Genomic DNA, 18376 nt, shown 5'->3' with positions numbered 1-18376 from the left:
AGCTCCAACGAATCCACTAAAATATGGCCAATATCTTCGGTCTACTTGAAGTCTTTCAGGAATGCGATACAACTCTTGTCTTGTTGGAGTTTTAATATAATCACATGCTAATAACTCTGTTGCCTTAAGAACTTCCCTAAATTTTCTTTGCACAGTCTCTTGATTTCGGCCAAATCTTAAACCAACATCCCTTTGAACTTCATTGTGCCCACATATCCGTAGAAACATAGCCACACTCTCTTCAATCCCTACATTTAATGTTGGTTGTAGACCATAGTTTGTTTGCAACATATTACACAATGATGTGAAACATGGAAGTGACATTCGTAATAGTTGAAGACAAGCAGCATCATCTTGTTGTAGTCGACGCCAAATATTCCTCCATCCCATACCTCCATCGGTTTGCGCTGGTGCCCTTTGAAAATATCGATCATAATAAGTCAAAGCTGGTTGAATTACTAATTCTTCAAATTGTTCATTTTCCAAATTCCACAGTTCAATTCTCTCTTCATAATTGAGATTGTTGAGGCCTTGTGATCGTAGTTGACATATACGAAATGCCTGAAATTCATTACAAACGACATGTCATTATACATATATTATTTTAAAAGAACAAATTACACTAAATTTAAAATAAAATTTTAACATAAATGATCCAAAAAAAACAAATTGATAAAATGAAATTACGACAAATTAATCTTCATCTCCTACATCGCTTTGATTACTTTCATTTGGTCCTTGAGAGGTTCCCCAAATATTAAAAAGACCTCCTGGTCTAGGTGTTTGTGGCATTTGTCCACTTTCAAAATAGTTTGTGAAACCGAGACCAGATGATGATGTTTGTTGAATGATAGGTGAAGTTTTTTGTTGAGTATTCCTCATATTTTCACCTTGGTCACCAACTGAAAATCCGTACCGAACATTTACCGGAGTCGTTCCTGATGATCCGCCTTGTTATAATTATTTTAGAATATTATAGTATTTTATTTTTGACGTATTATTACAGTTTTATATTGTTTATTTGTTGTATTTGCATCATTACTTTATGAAATATAAAATAGTAATTTTAATATTATAATTGTGAGCAAATAAAAATTATTAATTTTCATCTATATAAATTTAGTTTTACCAACCCGCCAATGTGGAAATTAAAACACACATTTTTATACATTGAGTAATATATCTTCGTTTTTAAAAATTCAAACCACAACATATGCCAAAAAAATGCAGTTTATTTATTATAAATATTATATAAAAATTTCAAACAGTTTGTAAATAAAATAAAATAAAATAAAGATGTTAGGAGAATCATAATTTGAAATCTTAACAAAATCTTCGAATTTAATTATTAAAAATAATTGTATTGTATACTTGGATATAAAATCTTAGTTTTTAAAATTCTGATTGTTTTATATATTTTTAAAAAAATTAATTAGTAATTTTGTCCATAATTTATTAGAGAGAGAAAATATTTTTTTAGATATTTTTAGATTTTTTAATATTTGATTTGTGAGTGTTTTTTAATATAATTATATATTTAAATTAGTTAATTAAGCTTAATAAATTTTTTCTAATGGCAATTTAATGTAATTTTTTACACATTTTAAGGTTAGTTTCATATTTGTACTTCTCAATTAATATAGTAGGATATTGGGTCACAGAATTTGTTAAGTATTAGGCTGACGTGGACACTCTTAGATGAGAGAAAACTCTGCTATTATATTATGTAAAAATGATTAACTCAACTCAAATCAACTCATTACCTAATGAGTTTAGATTATATGAGTTCATGGATTAACCCAACTCATTTAAACAAATGAGTTGGGTTAATCCATGAACTCATTTAATTTGATGAGTTAAATGGTTAAATGAGTTCTAAATGAGTTCTAAACGAGATGATATATCAACTCTTGTAAATCCAAAACTAGAGGTCAAATGTAATAAGATAATAGTGGATTTTGAATACAAAGCAAATTTTTTAAAACTTCTTCCCCTCCTCGAAAGGGTCTCTTACAAAGAAAACAAATATTAAGCTTCTCTTCTCTCTCACTCAGCTTCTTTTATATCTTCCAAATATGAACGTTCCAGAAACATATGAACATAAGATCTAGTCAAGCAAAATACCAAGTTTAGAAACAAAATGTGAAGAGAAAACCTCCATGAACGGTTATATTCCAAGATAAAAGGTTTCAGTTAAGGGAAAACAAAACGAGTTATCACCTATAGAGGGACAGAGTATTGGCCATGTGCCAGTAGTCAAACCTGAGAAATACTATATTTAATTAAGCATCCCATACTACTTAATTAAACCAACAACACACACATTACCAACCAACCACAATACCAATCATAAACCAACATCCAATAACATGCAGAGCGGAAAACATATAACATTAATGAACTCAATATATAACATCAATACATAACAATCCTAACCATTCTATCCAACAACCTAGCATAACTCTATCCATGGTTCCAATCATAAACAATATATATCTGACAACACACAAACGAGACCCTAGTTCATCCTCCTCCTCATCGCCATGATTCCATGATCACACTTTTGCCTTTGCCTGCACACCACAAACAACAATTGAGATGCGTAAGTATTATCATAAATACTTAGTGAGGTGATCCTCCCATCTACAAGCTATACACACAAGCAAATTGAGAGTACAACCATAAATAAACCATAACAAACCAGTCATTGCACAAGTCACCCAATAACACATTCACCACACCTATATATCATTACACAAAACAAGTCATACAACCTAATCGCTCAGATAAGCTCATGGTCACGCACTCACCTTAACAAGTGATTCTAACAACAAATATAACCAGGAGAGACTCTGCACGCGCCTGAAACAGTCCAGAAACGTCCTACAACAAGTCACACAACCAAAAGCAAACTTGAAGCAAACTGGACAGAAACATCAGAAAAGAACAGTCACAAAGACGAAACTAAAAAATAAAAACTAACCGTTCACTATTAAATCCCTCTGGTGAACAGCTAGCCCTAGACGTTACGAAGCTTCCCACAAAATATCGTGCCGATCAGGAAGCAGACGAGACTACGATCTCAGTTACAATCTCCGATGGTTTTAACTCGTGTCTGAGAAAACGTGTCTCACGAAACTGCCAATAATTCATCGAGTTTAAATCCAAATCTACTTCTGTAAAAAGTATAATGACGATGAAAGACTTGCAAATAAACCTACCAAATTCCATTACCTTTGAAAACGATTTGATATGGCAAAACCGTTTTCTCCCAAACCCTAACGATTCTGTCCTATTTTGCTTTGAACACCAAAAACAAGTTTGGTCTCTCTACTCTTCTTCTCACACGTGAATGAGCACTTTTTCTTCTTTTTTATTCTTTCAGCCATTCACGAAAATAAGAGGAAGGAGGCATCCTTTAATTAACAAAAGGGTTTTTAGGGTTTAATTAAATTAAACCGAGATTTACCTAAACCAGAATTTAATTAAATCATCCTTTGATTTAATTAATAAATCGACCAGCTTAGTAAACCAACCGGAAACCAAGCCGAATCCACTCCAATTCTTGATATAAACTTCAATATTTCATATTTTCTCGGGACACGGGCGTTACAATTCTCCCCCACCAACAAGGATTCGTCTTCGAATCCCGCAGCACCGTCCATCCATCAAGGATCTCCGTGCCACCGTCAACACGGCCCGCACGTCCCCCGACCGGACAAAATACCGTCAGTCAAGGTTTCCCGCGCAACTATCGCAACAGCCCGCACACCTCCGACTGAACCACAAGGTCTCCCTCTAGTCAATATACTCACATCCTAGACATTATTGGCTCACAACTCTGTGTTTCCCCCGTCCGCGGTCGCAACCAACGAATCATGTCGGCTCGCTATCAGGCTAACCACCTTAAGCTAAGGCATCCAGGAAGTCACTCACACTCCTCCCGCTCTCAGGTCGCAACCTTCGAGTCATACCGGCTCACTGCCAGGCCATAGCCTACAGCTACGGTATCCAGAGAGTCTCACACGCCCACTCCCCCCGCTCTCGGGTCGCAACCCTTGAGACATACCGGCTCACTGCCGAGCCGCGGCTCACAGCTATGGTATCCAGGGAGTCTCAAAATCTTGCTCTTGGGTCGTCACCCTAAAGCGCGCTCTCGGGTCGTCATCCGAAGCAAACATACCACTCCCACTCTCTGGCCACACATCCATCGAGCTATCGGTATCACATGAGTTGGACCCACAAAATCTTGAGCAAACAAGTCTGATGTCATCGAGTATCTCCCAACTAGATCTACCACTCTTTTCATTAATAGGCAAGCTTTAACTATTCATAAAACTTTCCATTTTTAGAAACTTTCCTTTCATAATGAAACTTTCCATTTATAGCAACCTTCTATTTATGGAAAGTTTCCATTTATAGCAACCTTCTATTTATGGAAACTTTTCATTTATAGAATTCCCAAGCTATTTTCTTTCCACTGGTTTCACAATTCCCAAATCCAAAGAATTCCAACTTTTATTAGAATCTCAAATGCAATAATCATTTACAACTCCAAACGAAAATAAATAATGAAAGAAAGAAACCAAAAACTAAAACTAAGCGCCGGAATGGGCACACGGTCCTCCCTTCGGCTGCGCCACAACCTCCATCATCTGCCTTCTTTTAGGACAGAAGGCCTGATATGCCCCTCCTCCCCCCAATGATAACACACTCGACGGTACTCCTGCGAGTCACCTCCCTTAGGACTGCTTGCCAACACGTGATCCGTGCTCCCGCGCCCATAGCATCCCTGGCCACATTGGTTTGCCACTGTCGTCTCTTCCCGCTTCCTTTTACGCCTTTGCTCCAACTGCCTATCCTTGCTTGGAATGCTCTGCTCCAATGTCTCCTCTAAACGAGCCGCTGGACTGGCCACCACTAATTGTGACCTCAAGTCGTCCTCTTTCCCAGCTGCAACCTCAACTAGCTACGCCCTCGTAGCATAGCTCTTCACTCTGCACCGAGTCCTCAGATCATCCCGTAAAGCCAACAAGAACCTCCGCACCTGAGCCGACTCTAGCTCCCATGTCCGACCTGCATACCCCACAAGCCGACTTAACTCTGCATCCAGCTCCTGCACTGTGCGGTCCCCCTGAGTCAACCCCAAGAACCGTGCCTCCATGCGATCAAGAGCCTCCTGTGGAAAATACTTGGAGTTAAACTCCCTCAGAAAATCTCCCCAAGTCATATCACGCTGCACCCTCCCTGTTGTCACCGACCTCCACCACACTCGTTTATCACCTGACAAGTAGTGCACTGCCAAATCCACTCTGTACTGGTCAGGACACCGAAGCGACTGAAAAATATCCTCCATCCGCTCCCTCCACTCATCAGCCACACTCGGATCCGTACCTCCCGAGAAAGACCCCGCTCCCACTCGCTGCAGCTGCTCCATCATTTGCACATACTGAGCGTCCACTATCTCGGCCCCCGGCTGCACACCTGCCTGCAAACCCGCCACAGGCTGCACCGCTGGAACCTGCCCACCTACCACTGGCGGCACCACTGTAACCTGCCCACCAACCACTGGCAGCACTACTGGAACCTGCCCACGAATCACAAGCAGCACTGCTATTGGAAGCCGCACCAAAACCTGAGCTAGCAAGTCCATCAAGACATCCTCCCTGCCTGGAGCACCCTCCGCTGCAACCCTCACACCCGGGGCAACACCGTGACCGACACCGGGCCCATCCGCCCTGCCGCCACCCAAACCAGCCTGGTCTCCAGACACATTAGGATGAACTTATGACTCCGCTACCTCCTCACTAGCCATGCTCTGGGTCACACTCACACTGGCCTAGGGAACCTGACCTCGTCCCCGACCACGACCACGACCACGACCACGACCACGACCACGCCCGCGACCAACAACACCCTCTCTAGCCATCTACACTACCCATAAGAGAAGGCTAAGCACACAATTCAAAACCACACATAAAGTACACATCTTACCGTGGAATCTCATTGAAGGCTCGAAGAGGATGATACGAGGACTCCATACCACAAGCAAATCGACTAACTACGCGTAATCAATTTCTTCACACAACATCATGCATCAATTAACAGGGAAATAATTCCACCAATTAAATTCTTAAACCGCTCTAAACCATTCACTTAACCATCCTAGAACCGTAAGGGCTCTGATACCAAAATGAAACAACCCGACCCGTATTTTTTTTTAATAATAAATACTATATTTAATTAAGCATTCCATACTACTTAATTAAACCAACAACACACACATTACCAACCAACCACAATACCAATCATAAACCAACAGCCAATAACATGCACAGCGGAAAACATATAACATTAACCAACTCAATATATAACATCAATACATAACAATTCTAACCATTCTATCCAACAACCTAGTATAACTCTATCCACAAAATTTGTTAAATATTAGGCTGACGTGGACACTCTTAGACGAGAGAAAACTACTATTATATGATGTCAAAATGATTAACTCAACTCAAATCAACTCATTACCTAATGAGTTTAGATTATATGAGTTCATGGATTAACCCAACTCATTTAAACAAATGAGTTGGGTTAATCCATGAACTCATTTAATTTGATGAGTTAAATGGTTAAATGAGTTCTAAATGAGTTCTAAACGAGATGATATATCAACTCTTGTAAATCCAAAACTAGAGGTCAAATGTAATAAGATAATAGTGGATTTTGAATACAAAGCAGATTTTTTAAAACTTCTTCCCCTCCTCGAAAGGGTCTCTTACAAAGAAAACAAATATTAAGCTTCTCTTCTCTCTCACTCAGCTTCTTTTATATCTTCCAAATATGAACGTTCCAGAAACATATGAACATAAGATCTAGTCAAGCAAAACACCAAGTTTAGAAACAAAATGTGAAGAGAAGAACCTCCATGAACGGTTATATTCCAAGATAAAAGGTTTCAGTTAAGGGAAAACAAAACGAGTTATCACCTATAGAGGGACAGAGTATTGGCCATGTGCCAGTAGTCAAACCTGAGAAATAGCAACCACAACAATAGGTTAGTATGGAAGAGACATGTAACTTCAGGCAGATAGATGGATTTTGCAATTATTGTTGACTAGAGGAACACTAATCACCATCTGTGAAGAAGTGAAACAACCCGACCCGTATTTTTTTTTTAATAATAAATATTATATTTAAATACTATATTTAATTAAGCATCCCATACTACTTAATTAAACCAACAACACACACATTACTAACCAACCACAATACCAATCATAAACCAACATCCAATAACATGCACAGCGGAAAACATATAACATTAATCAACTCAATATATAACATCAATACATAACAATCCTAACCATTCTATNTGAGTTTAGATTAAATTAGTTCATGGATTAATCCAACTCATTTAAACAAATGAGTTGGGTTAATCCATGAACTCATTTAATTTGATGAGTTAAATGGTTAAATGAGTTCTAAATGAGTTCTAAACGAGATGATATATCAACTCTTGTAAATCCAAAACTAGAGGTCAAATGTAATAAGATAATAGTGGATTTTGAATACAAAGCAGATCTTTTAAANGCAACAACCTAGCATAACTATATCCATGGTTCCAATCATAAACAATATATATCTGACAACACACAAATGAGACCCTAGATCATCCTCCTCCTCATCGCCATGATTCCATGATCACACTTTTGCCTTTACCTGCACACCACAAACAACAATTGAGATGCGTAAGTATTATCATAAATACTTAGTGAGGCGATCCTCCCATCTACAAGCTATACACACAAGCTAATTGAGAGTACAACCACAAATAAAACATAACAAACCAGTCATTGCACAAGTCACCCAATAACACATTCACCACACCTACATATCATTACACAAAACAAGTCATACAACCCAATCGCTCAGATAAGCACATGGTCACACACTCACCTTAACAAGTGATTCTAACAACAAATATAACCAGGAGAGACTCTCCACGCGCCTGAAACAGTCAAGAAACGTCCTACAACAAGTCACACAACCAAAAACAACCTTGAAGCAAACTGGACAGAAACATCAGAAAAGAACAGTCACAAAGACGAAACTCTAAAATAAAAACCAACCGTTAACTATTAATTCCCTCTGGTGCACAGCTAGCACTAGACGTCATGAACTTCCCACAAAATATCGTGCCGATCAGGAATCAGACGAAACCACGATCTCAGTTACAATCTCCGATGGTTTCAACTCGCGTCTAAGAAAACGTGTCTCACGAAACTGCCAATAACTCATCGAGTTTATATTCCAAATCTACTTCTGTAAAAAGTATCATGACGATGAAAGACTTGGGACTAAACCTACCAAATTCCATCAGCTTTGAAAACGATTTGATATGGCAAAACTGTTTCCTCCCAAACCCTAACGATTCTGCCCCCTTTTGCTTTGAACACCAAAAACAAGTTTGGTCTCCCTTCTCTTCTTCTCACACGTGAATGAGCACTTCTTCTTTTTTTTTTTTTTTTTTAGCCATTCACGAAAATAAGAGGAGGTAGGCATCCTCTAATTAACAAAAGGGTTTTTTGGGTTTAATTAAATTAAACCGAGATTTACCTAAACCAGAATTTAATTAAATCATCCTTTGATTTAATTAATAAATCGACCAGCTTAGTAAACCAACCGGAAATCAAACTGAATCCACTCCAATTCTCGATATAAACTTCAATATTTCATATTTTCTCGGGACACGGGCGTTATAAGAAGGTTGTGATGATTGATACAAGAAGCTTAAGTGATCCTTCTCACCACCATAAATCATTATCAAACCTAGATACTCCTTTTAAGTTTAGCTTCAACACATATATTGATTATACAAACCCATAAGCATCAAATTCTAAAAGGAGAACTCAGAACACACAAAAAATGCAATGTAAAAGATGACATTTTAACACTAGCTTACATAGTCAAGACTAGATCAATATTCAACAGTTCGACAAATCAAATCCCTAGTAAAAATGAAAACTTTACCTCTCTTATTCATGTTCTTTTCCACTCAAAGTTGGGTTTTCTCGAATAACAACTATCTCTTCCTTCTCATCTACATCATAAAAACCAGATTATACGAAGCAAGACAGCAAAATGGCATCAGAATGAAAACTCTACATACACGAGCATAGTCAATCAAATAACAGCAACACACACGTACACAACACACGAATTTTGTCTCATACCTTCATCTTTAGTCGGATAACCATATAGCCAAGAACGAGTACACAATAAAGCTTGGACATTGCTAGGAAGGAGACGGTTTCGATACTTATTTATTACGTGAGACCCAATGCTGAAAGAAGATTCAGAAGCTATTGTTGTAATGGGGATACTGAGCTCATCCATTGCCATGTATGTTAGAGCACCAAAGCGTTGTCTATTTTCTTTCCAATACTGCTAAACGTTCAAATTGGGATAACTTTTCATGTCTAGTTTTGGGTCCTCCAAATACATACTTAACGCTGACTTTCCTTCTTCAACTTCTGGAACATCATCTAAGTCGATTAGATCCTGTATCACAAGAAAAGTTATATCAACAAGGTCAAAGTCTCAATCTTATAAACTTAATAGAAGTGAGATCATTCACCGAAAAAACTTACCTCTAGCAAGTCCAAGCTCTCACTTCCTGGTTCTGAAACATGGAAATTTGTTCTTCCAGAATTCATAACCGGAGTCAAAGGAAAAGCTTTTCTATATTCTTCAAAAAGCTTTATAAGCTTGCTTTCTAGAAAATCTATTTTTTGCTGTGAAGTGGATGGATCAAGCTCATCATAACAATGCTTAAGAAGTTTAAATTTCATCCTAGGATCCAAAACAGCCCCCATTGCAAGAATAACACTATATTCTTCCCAGTATTTATCGAATCTAACCCTCATTTTAAAAATCATCTCTCGAATGACCTTGTCTTCATTGTATTGGTGCACTTCCAACAAGCACTGAATCTTCCAAATATGTCCAAAACATAAATTGGAAGTTGAGTAGCTTCTCCCAGACATCAAAGTAGTAATCTCTATCTTAAATTTATTCAATGCACGCTGATCCTTCAAAGCTTTTGTAAGCATCAAATATGTTGAATTCCATCTAGTTTGTACATCTAAAGATAGAAGCACTTCCCCTTCACCTTTTACACATTCTGCAAGTGCTATTATCCTAGATGTTGAACCTTTAATATACTTCACAGTCTCTCTAATCTTAGACAAAGCATCATCAAGCACAAGCAAACCATTTTGCACAATACGGTTTAAGATATGTGCACAACACCGCACATGAAAAAAATCTCCTTTACAAAGCAAATTATCATCCAGATTAAGACGATCTTTCAATATATCTTGCAAACAATCGTTGGCTGTAACATTATCCAAAGTAAGTGTAAACACTTTCTTTTCTATACCCCACTCTTTTAAACATTCATGGATCCTACTAGCTAAAGCATCACCAGTATGAGGAGGAAGAATGTCACAGAACGACAAAATCTTGCTATTCAATACCCACTTTGCATCAATGTAATGTGCTGTTAAAACAATATATCCATCTCCACCAAATGAACTCCAACAATCAGAAGTCAAACATATCCTACTAGGAATCTTTGCTAGCTCAGACTTTAGAATCTGTTTTTCCTTTTCCCAAGTTCTAACCACATCAGCTGCAGCAGTGTTCCTAGTATAACACTTATAGTCTGGATTTAAATACTGAAGATAATCCCTCAACTCTTCATATTCAACACAAAGAAAAGGAAGATCATGTCTAATACTCGACTAAACTTTTCCCTAGCAATTATGTGATCAATCTTTGCTATTTTTCTTTCAACCCCATTGAACATTTATTATGATGACGAATCATATTTGATGTTCCAGTAGTGGGCAACATCAAGTAATTTTTTGGGTAGTTCTGACAATATGCTCTCTTATTACCATTTTCTTCTTTTTCTAATCTAAAGTAATTCCACACATCTGATGTCCTACTCTTTTACGAGAAAGACTTACCAGACTTTTATCAGATTGTGATGTATCTGCTGAAGCTTGCCCACCACCCCCACCACGAGAATATGCGTCTTCACTGTCCATTGATCTAGAAAAATAGACAAAACAAATAAGACTCTTCTTAACTGAAAATCTCTGACAGAAAAACTCAAAAAGAACCGGGGAAAGAAACTCTTTTTACTTGGCATATATTATATATACCACAAAGAATCAAGTAGATTTGTTTATCATACAAAGCGAACAATGGCAACAACAAATAGCAAGAAACATACTCTTTAAGACACTTTTATCATGTGTCATAGACATTAGGGCTTCCCCATGTCTGATTTGAAAAGATGAAAGTCAATACATGTTCAACACTTTTATCCTATGAATTAACCAGTCAATGATTCACAAAAATACATTTCATACGCATTTATCCTACACTTTTATACGCATTTCATACACTTTTATCCTAGAGCAACTAGGCATTTCATAAGATAAAAGTGTTGATCACCGAGAACAAGTTTAAAACAAACACAAGTAATCTAACAAGCAATCCAGTTTCCTATACAATTGCTGAAAACTTTACATACACCACCAAACATGATGATCACCGAGAACAAGTTTAAAACAAACACAAGTAATCTAACAAGCAATCCAGTTTCCTATACAATTGCTGAAAACTTTACATACACCACCAAACATGATGATCACCGAGAACAAGTTTAAAAACCCAAATCAGTCACTACAATCTTTTTTTTAACAACCCAAATCAAGAGAACAACCCACATAGATACACAAACACCGAGAGTAGCGATTCTAAAATATCAAAACCCAGAAAAAAAATTAAAACCCAGAAAAAAACAAAACCCAAAAATCAAAACCCATAGTCAATTTGTTTCTAAGATATCAAAACCCAGAAAAAAATCAAAACCCACTTCGAGATTTCAATGACTAAAGGAGAAATCAAATCAATATTTCAAATCCATGAGACAAAGAGACCGAGAGAGAGAGAAAGACACCAAGGCAAACAGAGAGAGGGAGAGAGAGAGAGAGAGAGCACGAGAGAAGAAATAAACCTGGACTCAGGTGAAGATCCAACGAAGATCCGGTGAAGATCCGGCGAAGATGAGAGGAGGGAACCAGCTGCCTAGTTCACGCCGGCAAAGATCTCCAAATTTTATTTTTCACGCTGGTGAGGGCCTTAAATCACGATAAGCTGTTTTGGGAAAAAATCAAACAGTAATCGGTTTATACATTTTGATTGGCTTACAGATTTTTGGTTATATTTAATGGTTTAACAATTTAACTCAATAAAATTAGAATTGATGGATTAAATGGTTAACTATTACCCATTACAACTCAATTCATTTGATCCACTAAACCAATTAACTCATTAACCTATTTTATTCATGAACTCATTAGGATAAATTTTGTAAACTCATTAAGGTTCATGGGTTGGATTGAGTTGAGTTGAACCATGAAACTTGATCCTTTTTGACACCTTTACTTATATATGATTTTCATAGTTCCAAAACTGTCCTTTATTTATATTAAAAAAAAAAATACAATTGTTAATTAAGTTAGTAGAATGGTACGGACGGACTCATAACGATGGCTAGAGATTCTGTTAAAGACGCTGCAAACAACTAATAGTTTGACCCGAAGAGCATGTTTGGGATATATACTTTTAGTCCAAATTTATGAGGGTATATTAACTATTACTACGTTAGATAGTTTGCAGCGTCTGGAAAAATTATATACTTAAATCCCGTCCTTGTTTGTATATACAGAGTCAGGACTAACGTATTTTTAATCTTGATATCTTTGTTAAAATTGTTCTATTTTTAGCTTCGAAGTCAGATACAATCCTCAAGTGTTCGATTTTTCTTAACAAGTCTTTAACTGACGTTGTTCATATTGTTTTGGTCGGCTTGGGTTGAAGTCAGAGATTGTTTCTTTACAATTCCACAGGAAGAGGCATCGTACAGTGAAAACTGCACTTAATGAAGAATGAAGGTGATCATCATACTTCTCTATAAAGACAATTCAGACGCTACAGCCTACAGCAATAGAAATATTATATGGAAAAAGAAGCAACTAAGGTAGTGACGACAATGGGAGATACTTCGGAACGACTTAACTTTGATGATACAAGATTATGTTTGCTTGTGATCATCAACACTTACATAAGACCAGTTCCTGTGTTGCAAAGGTTGAAGTAGAATTAAAAGGTTTTATACACTTAGTTTAGTTGTATGTGGACCTCAGATTTGAATTGTTGAAAAGCTCTTTAGTAGTTGAACCAATGTAGTCCAGGTGTGTAGCTACAGATGCATTAGTTGTTTCTTATAAGAGTCCATACAGATGCAAGTTGTTAAAATTCGGACCTCGATCATATATAGTTCAAATTATGGTATATATGTAATTATTTACCGAAAATAATATATTTATATCTCTACCAAAAATTTAATGAAAAATAAAAGAATATAACAGGATAAACTCAAGATTATTGTTGTCTGCTTTATGTGTAAGTTAATAAAAAATAAAGAAAGAAGTTGGTGTATATAGAATTGGTAAAATAGATAAATCAAGAGTAGCTAAATTAGAATGGTGCCAATTCAACCACCATAGACTACTGCAACAGATCTACCCCATTTCTACATTTAAAAGGATCAAAGTGTCCTCCCTCTTACTTCACTCCTTCCTTAAAAGTTTTAAGTCAAGATCCATTTCTTCTACATTTAATAAACAAAACAAAATTATTTACGGTTTTATAACTTTTAAACGAGGTAAATTACATTACCTTCGTTTGAAATTAAACTCTACATTTTCTTTAATTATTTGTTTTGTTCTTTATATCACAACAATATATTTATTAACTGTAACAACAGAAAAATACCATCAATATGTTGTACTTCACTTAAGCATATTGTATATACTATATACAAATATGGTATTAGCTATTTAAAATTATTTCGTTTACAATGAAAACTCTAAACAATGTACAACTGTCTTCTAAGTATGTTTGCTAGCTAATAGGTAAATACAATGGAAATGAGCCTAAAATCACTAATACATACAAAATAAAAAATGATGTAAGCGGGTAATGATTTTCAAAATAGATTTTTATTTTGAAGATAATTTTGATTCCAAAGAATCCAAAGAAGATAATCTATTTATTATAAAACTGGCTTTTCTCTCTTCTCCTTTTTCCATCTCATCACCTTTTATTTTTAATTTTAATAATTAATCCACATCATCAAAGGAACATCAAATCTAAAGTTAATGCATCAATTACTTCACTCAGTTTTGTGATATTTTTTATTATTAAAAAAATAATTTACAACAATTTAAACTAAAATATAAACCAATAAACCAAAAACGAAATGAAAAAAAAATACAACCAGAAAGTAATATTCAAGTAGAATATAATAGAGATTACATATATATATATATATATATAATTTGATATTTCAATCATAACATATAATAATTTGTAAGTATTTGTAAAAAACTAGGAATAGGAGAAAGATAAAGCTATCATATATTAAATGGAACAACAATTAATTTAAAAAGTTACAATTCTTAGGATAATGAAAATAAGATTTTTTTAAAAAAAAATACAAATATCTAAAAGTTTTTTAATCAACTCTTGGTGTTAAATTATAAATTCATGTTATCTATTAAAAGTCGGTATATGTTGTTATTTTTACTTAAAGTATAATATAACTAATATATATATATATATATATATATAAAACAAATTTCTCTCTCTCTCACTATTATTTCTCATTGTATTATAGGTAATGTTTTTGACTTATTTTTAATGTCTTTTATACAAAAAAATATTCCTACCGTTTCACAAAGAGTGTCGTCATTTTGACACAGGGCACACAAATTAAGAAAAACTAGAACTATACAAATATACCCTTTTAATGAGTACTTAATTATTAAAGTTTAGTAAAAAGAGCTTTGGATTAAGGGTAAAATAAGAAATTTGATAGAAAAAGTCACATTGGAAATATAAAATGACATTTTTTGTGAAACAAAGAAAAAAGTGCAAAATGACACTCTTTGCGAAACGGAGAGAGTATAACTCAAATGTTGTTTAAAAAAATATAATTATTATTGTTAGTTAAACCAATTTAGAACTAAAGATTGATATTATGAATATATTTGTAATTCAAAGAGTTTGATAATTATTTTTTTATTGTGTTGAATTTTTTTATGANACAATCCCACCCGTTTTTATTTATATATCCTAATATCTAGTGATTATATACTCACTAGCAACTTAGCCTCAATCAAACAACAGCGGATAACATAAAACAATTCCAATAATCCAATAACCATTAACGAATAAACCAATAACATAATTCCAACATCTTAAACATGTCATAAAACAAATCACAAGAACAACAACATAGCATCCGTTCTAGACAACTAAGTTCCTGAAACAACTCAACCCGTTTTTTTATAACTATATAATTAAATACTCCATAATATTTAATTACAACTCAAACCGTAAACCTAAAAGTAGAAAAATGTTAAGATAGAAATCATTTTCAGCAAAATAAACTAGAAAGCAATAAGTACTAAGTAGTACTGCCAATTTTTTTCCTACTCTTTTGATTCATTAACTATTTTGAATAACGGACGATAAAATATAATTTGATGATGTTTTCATTTTCTCAATAGTTGATTTGTTACCTTTATTATAACTGATAACTAGATTAGGACCCGCGGTATACCGCGTGACAAATTATTTATAACTAAAACATTTAAATTATAAATTGTATTTGTTGGTTAAATATGTTATAATTGTATAATAATTGTTAATTTTATGGTTTAAAGTTTAAACCATATAATACTGCAATATAATTTTTTTTTTACATAATATTTATTAATCAATTTAATTAGATATGTGTAATCTCGGATACTGATAGTGTTAACAAAATAATAAAATGATCTTTTACCCGTTTAACACAAAATTAATGATAATTTAAATTCATATAAATATCGACAAAACCTGTCCCGCTATATAACTCCGTCCCGAGATATTTTAACTCGCACTATATAATTTTAATTTTTAATATTTATTGTTTTGTATTATAAATATTAGATTGAGTTAATATATTATTTATTAGGTTGTAACAATTTACATTTTATAAGATTGACGCTTCTTATAAAGTTTAAATATTTATAATACTTGGAATTCTTAAAATGGTTGAGTATTTCTCATATGTGAAGTTTCGTAAAAGTTTAAGTATATTATTAATATTTTAAAGATCTTCCAACTTTTTTAAAAAGTTCAAATATTTATAATATTTAAACTTCTTATAAAGTTTAAATATTTATAATATTTGAAACTTCATAAACATTTAAATATTATTAATATTTTAACATTTTATAAATTTTAACTTTCTAAAAAATATAAATATTGATATTTTTTATAAAATATAAATATTTATAATATTTAACTTTTTAAGAGTTTTAAATATTTATAATATTTAACTTTTAAAAAATCTTTAAAATAAAGAACCAGAATAAACCAAATATATATTTTTTTTAAAGTTTGAAAGCCTGATAAATCAAGCTTTCTACTTAATTGTATTATGAATTATTTTGGTCTCTTTTATAGTATGACTCTGAACTATTGACCAATTTTTTTAGGCGATGTGAGATATTATATCCGTATTTTTTATTCATCTATTGAGTAATATATGTCTGTTTTTAGAAATTTGTATTACATCATATGCAGTAAAAATCATATTTTTTATTAACTAAATGCATTATAGAATAATTCAAGATAATTTAAATATAAATTCAAATAAAAATGAAAGGAAATCATAGATTTATGTTTGAATGAGGTAGAAAGATTTCCTTATTTTTTAAAATCTTACCTATGATTAATTTTGAAATTTTTGGTAACTAATATTAAAATCAATGCATTAAATGTAAAAACTTTCCAAAAAGTATTTTTGAGCAAAAACTGCTGCAAAAATACTAGTATAGATTGATGATAGCCTGCTTGCTTAAAGATACCTTCATTATTACATCTATATACATAGATATATGATTCAACTTTACACCCTTAAATATAACCATCCCTTGGTTTTTAGTCATCCAAACAAAAATAATAATAATAATAACAATGAAAATATATACGCCTAAAGTCTTTTCAACTACTATTTAACATAACATAAGCAAGAGCTTTCTTATAGAACAAATCACCAAACTCAAAAAGAAGGCGAAAGTAATAAGAGCAAACAGATTTGTCGTCTCTCAATCTTCAGAATTACACGAAGAAAAGAAGAGAAAAAATGGTTCTAAGAAGCTCAATCTCCAACACAAGAAAGTTCTTCCAAAAAACTATTGACAACTTCAAGTCATTTTTCTCCAACGATGGTACTTATCACAAACTACCCAAAACACCTAACATCAATACACATCATCATCCAAAGTCCAACATCATCTCACCAACATCATCCACACACAAACAGTTTCAACCGAAACTCAAAGACTATGTGACTACAAACAGAGCTTTGACTCTACGACCGAGAAGAGGAGGCAGAGACGAGGCACTACTTTCCCAACCAAAGGTGAATCTTGTTCGTCGAAAGCTAAAGGAGATGGAGAAGATGATGAATAATGATATAATAAGCGATGAGCATTATATCTCGGATGTAAGAGAGTTTTTGCATTGCTACTCTTGCCTTCGTTACACTGCTTACCGCGACGTGGTTGAGCATTTTTTCATGGAGGTATACTCTGATTTCTTTAGCCCTCATCATCATCTCGAGCACACCCGAGAGGCTGTACAAAGAAGGCATCCAACGGTGGTTCGAGTTGGATCGTACGGTGGCCATCAAAACTGATCAGTGATTGATATGATTAGATTATATAATTAGTTTCATTTTTTTACTCTTTCTTTTTCTTCATATTTTTGTCAACCTTGTGAATCGTGATTGTATGTGGCTGTTGTGCGGCTGATGAAGCCTTTTATTATTATTTTTTTTAAATAGAATTTTGTAGTTTTTAATGTTTCTGAAGGTTAGAAAATAACACTTGATAAAACGTTTTATTTTCTTTGTCTTATTTGTTGGGTTATTATGTACCACTTTTCCTGGTAATTCTAAACTCAACTGGTTTCATTCAATGATCAGGCTAATCAAATAAACTGGAAACAATCAAATGAAAAAAAAAAGCCGTTGAGAAAATGTCATTAATGGATTTTAGTCCATCTATACGTCGTCAAAATTTAGATTGGACAAACTAAATCTTGAAAAATATTATCAAACTAGGATTTATCCTGTACACCACAGGTCAATTATTTATTTTTTAATTTTGAAATA

The 18376-nt window shown here is 34.0% G+C and overlaps 1 protein-coding gene across 1 annotated transcript; it reads left to right on the top strand.

Moving 5' to 3' along the window:
* Window positions 17196-18075, top strand: LOC104732984. Its single transcript, XM_010452593.1, has one exon. The coding sequence runs from the start codon at window positions 17345-17347 to the stop codon at window positions 17897-17899; it is 555 nt and encodes a 184-aa protein (XP_010450895.1). The 5' UTR covers window positions 17196-17344; the 3' UTR covers window positions 17900-18075.

Source organism: Camelina sativa, chromosome 12 (assembly GCF_000633955.1).
Source record: "Camelina sativa cultivar DH55 chromosome 12, Cs, whole genome shotgun sequence".
In the NCBI taxonomy this organism is placed as follows: Eukaryota; Viridiplantae; Streptophyta; class Magnoliopsida; order Brassicales; family Brassicaceae; genus Camelina; species Camelina sativa.
This window is presented reverse-complemented; position numbering and strand designations above follow the sequence as displayed.

Excerpts from the sequence above, each read along its gene's own strand:
- LOC104732984 (XM_010452593.1), top strand. The coding sequence starts at position 17,345 with ATGGTTCTAAGAAGCTCAATCTCCAACACAAGAAAGTTCTTCCAAAAA.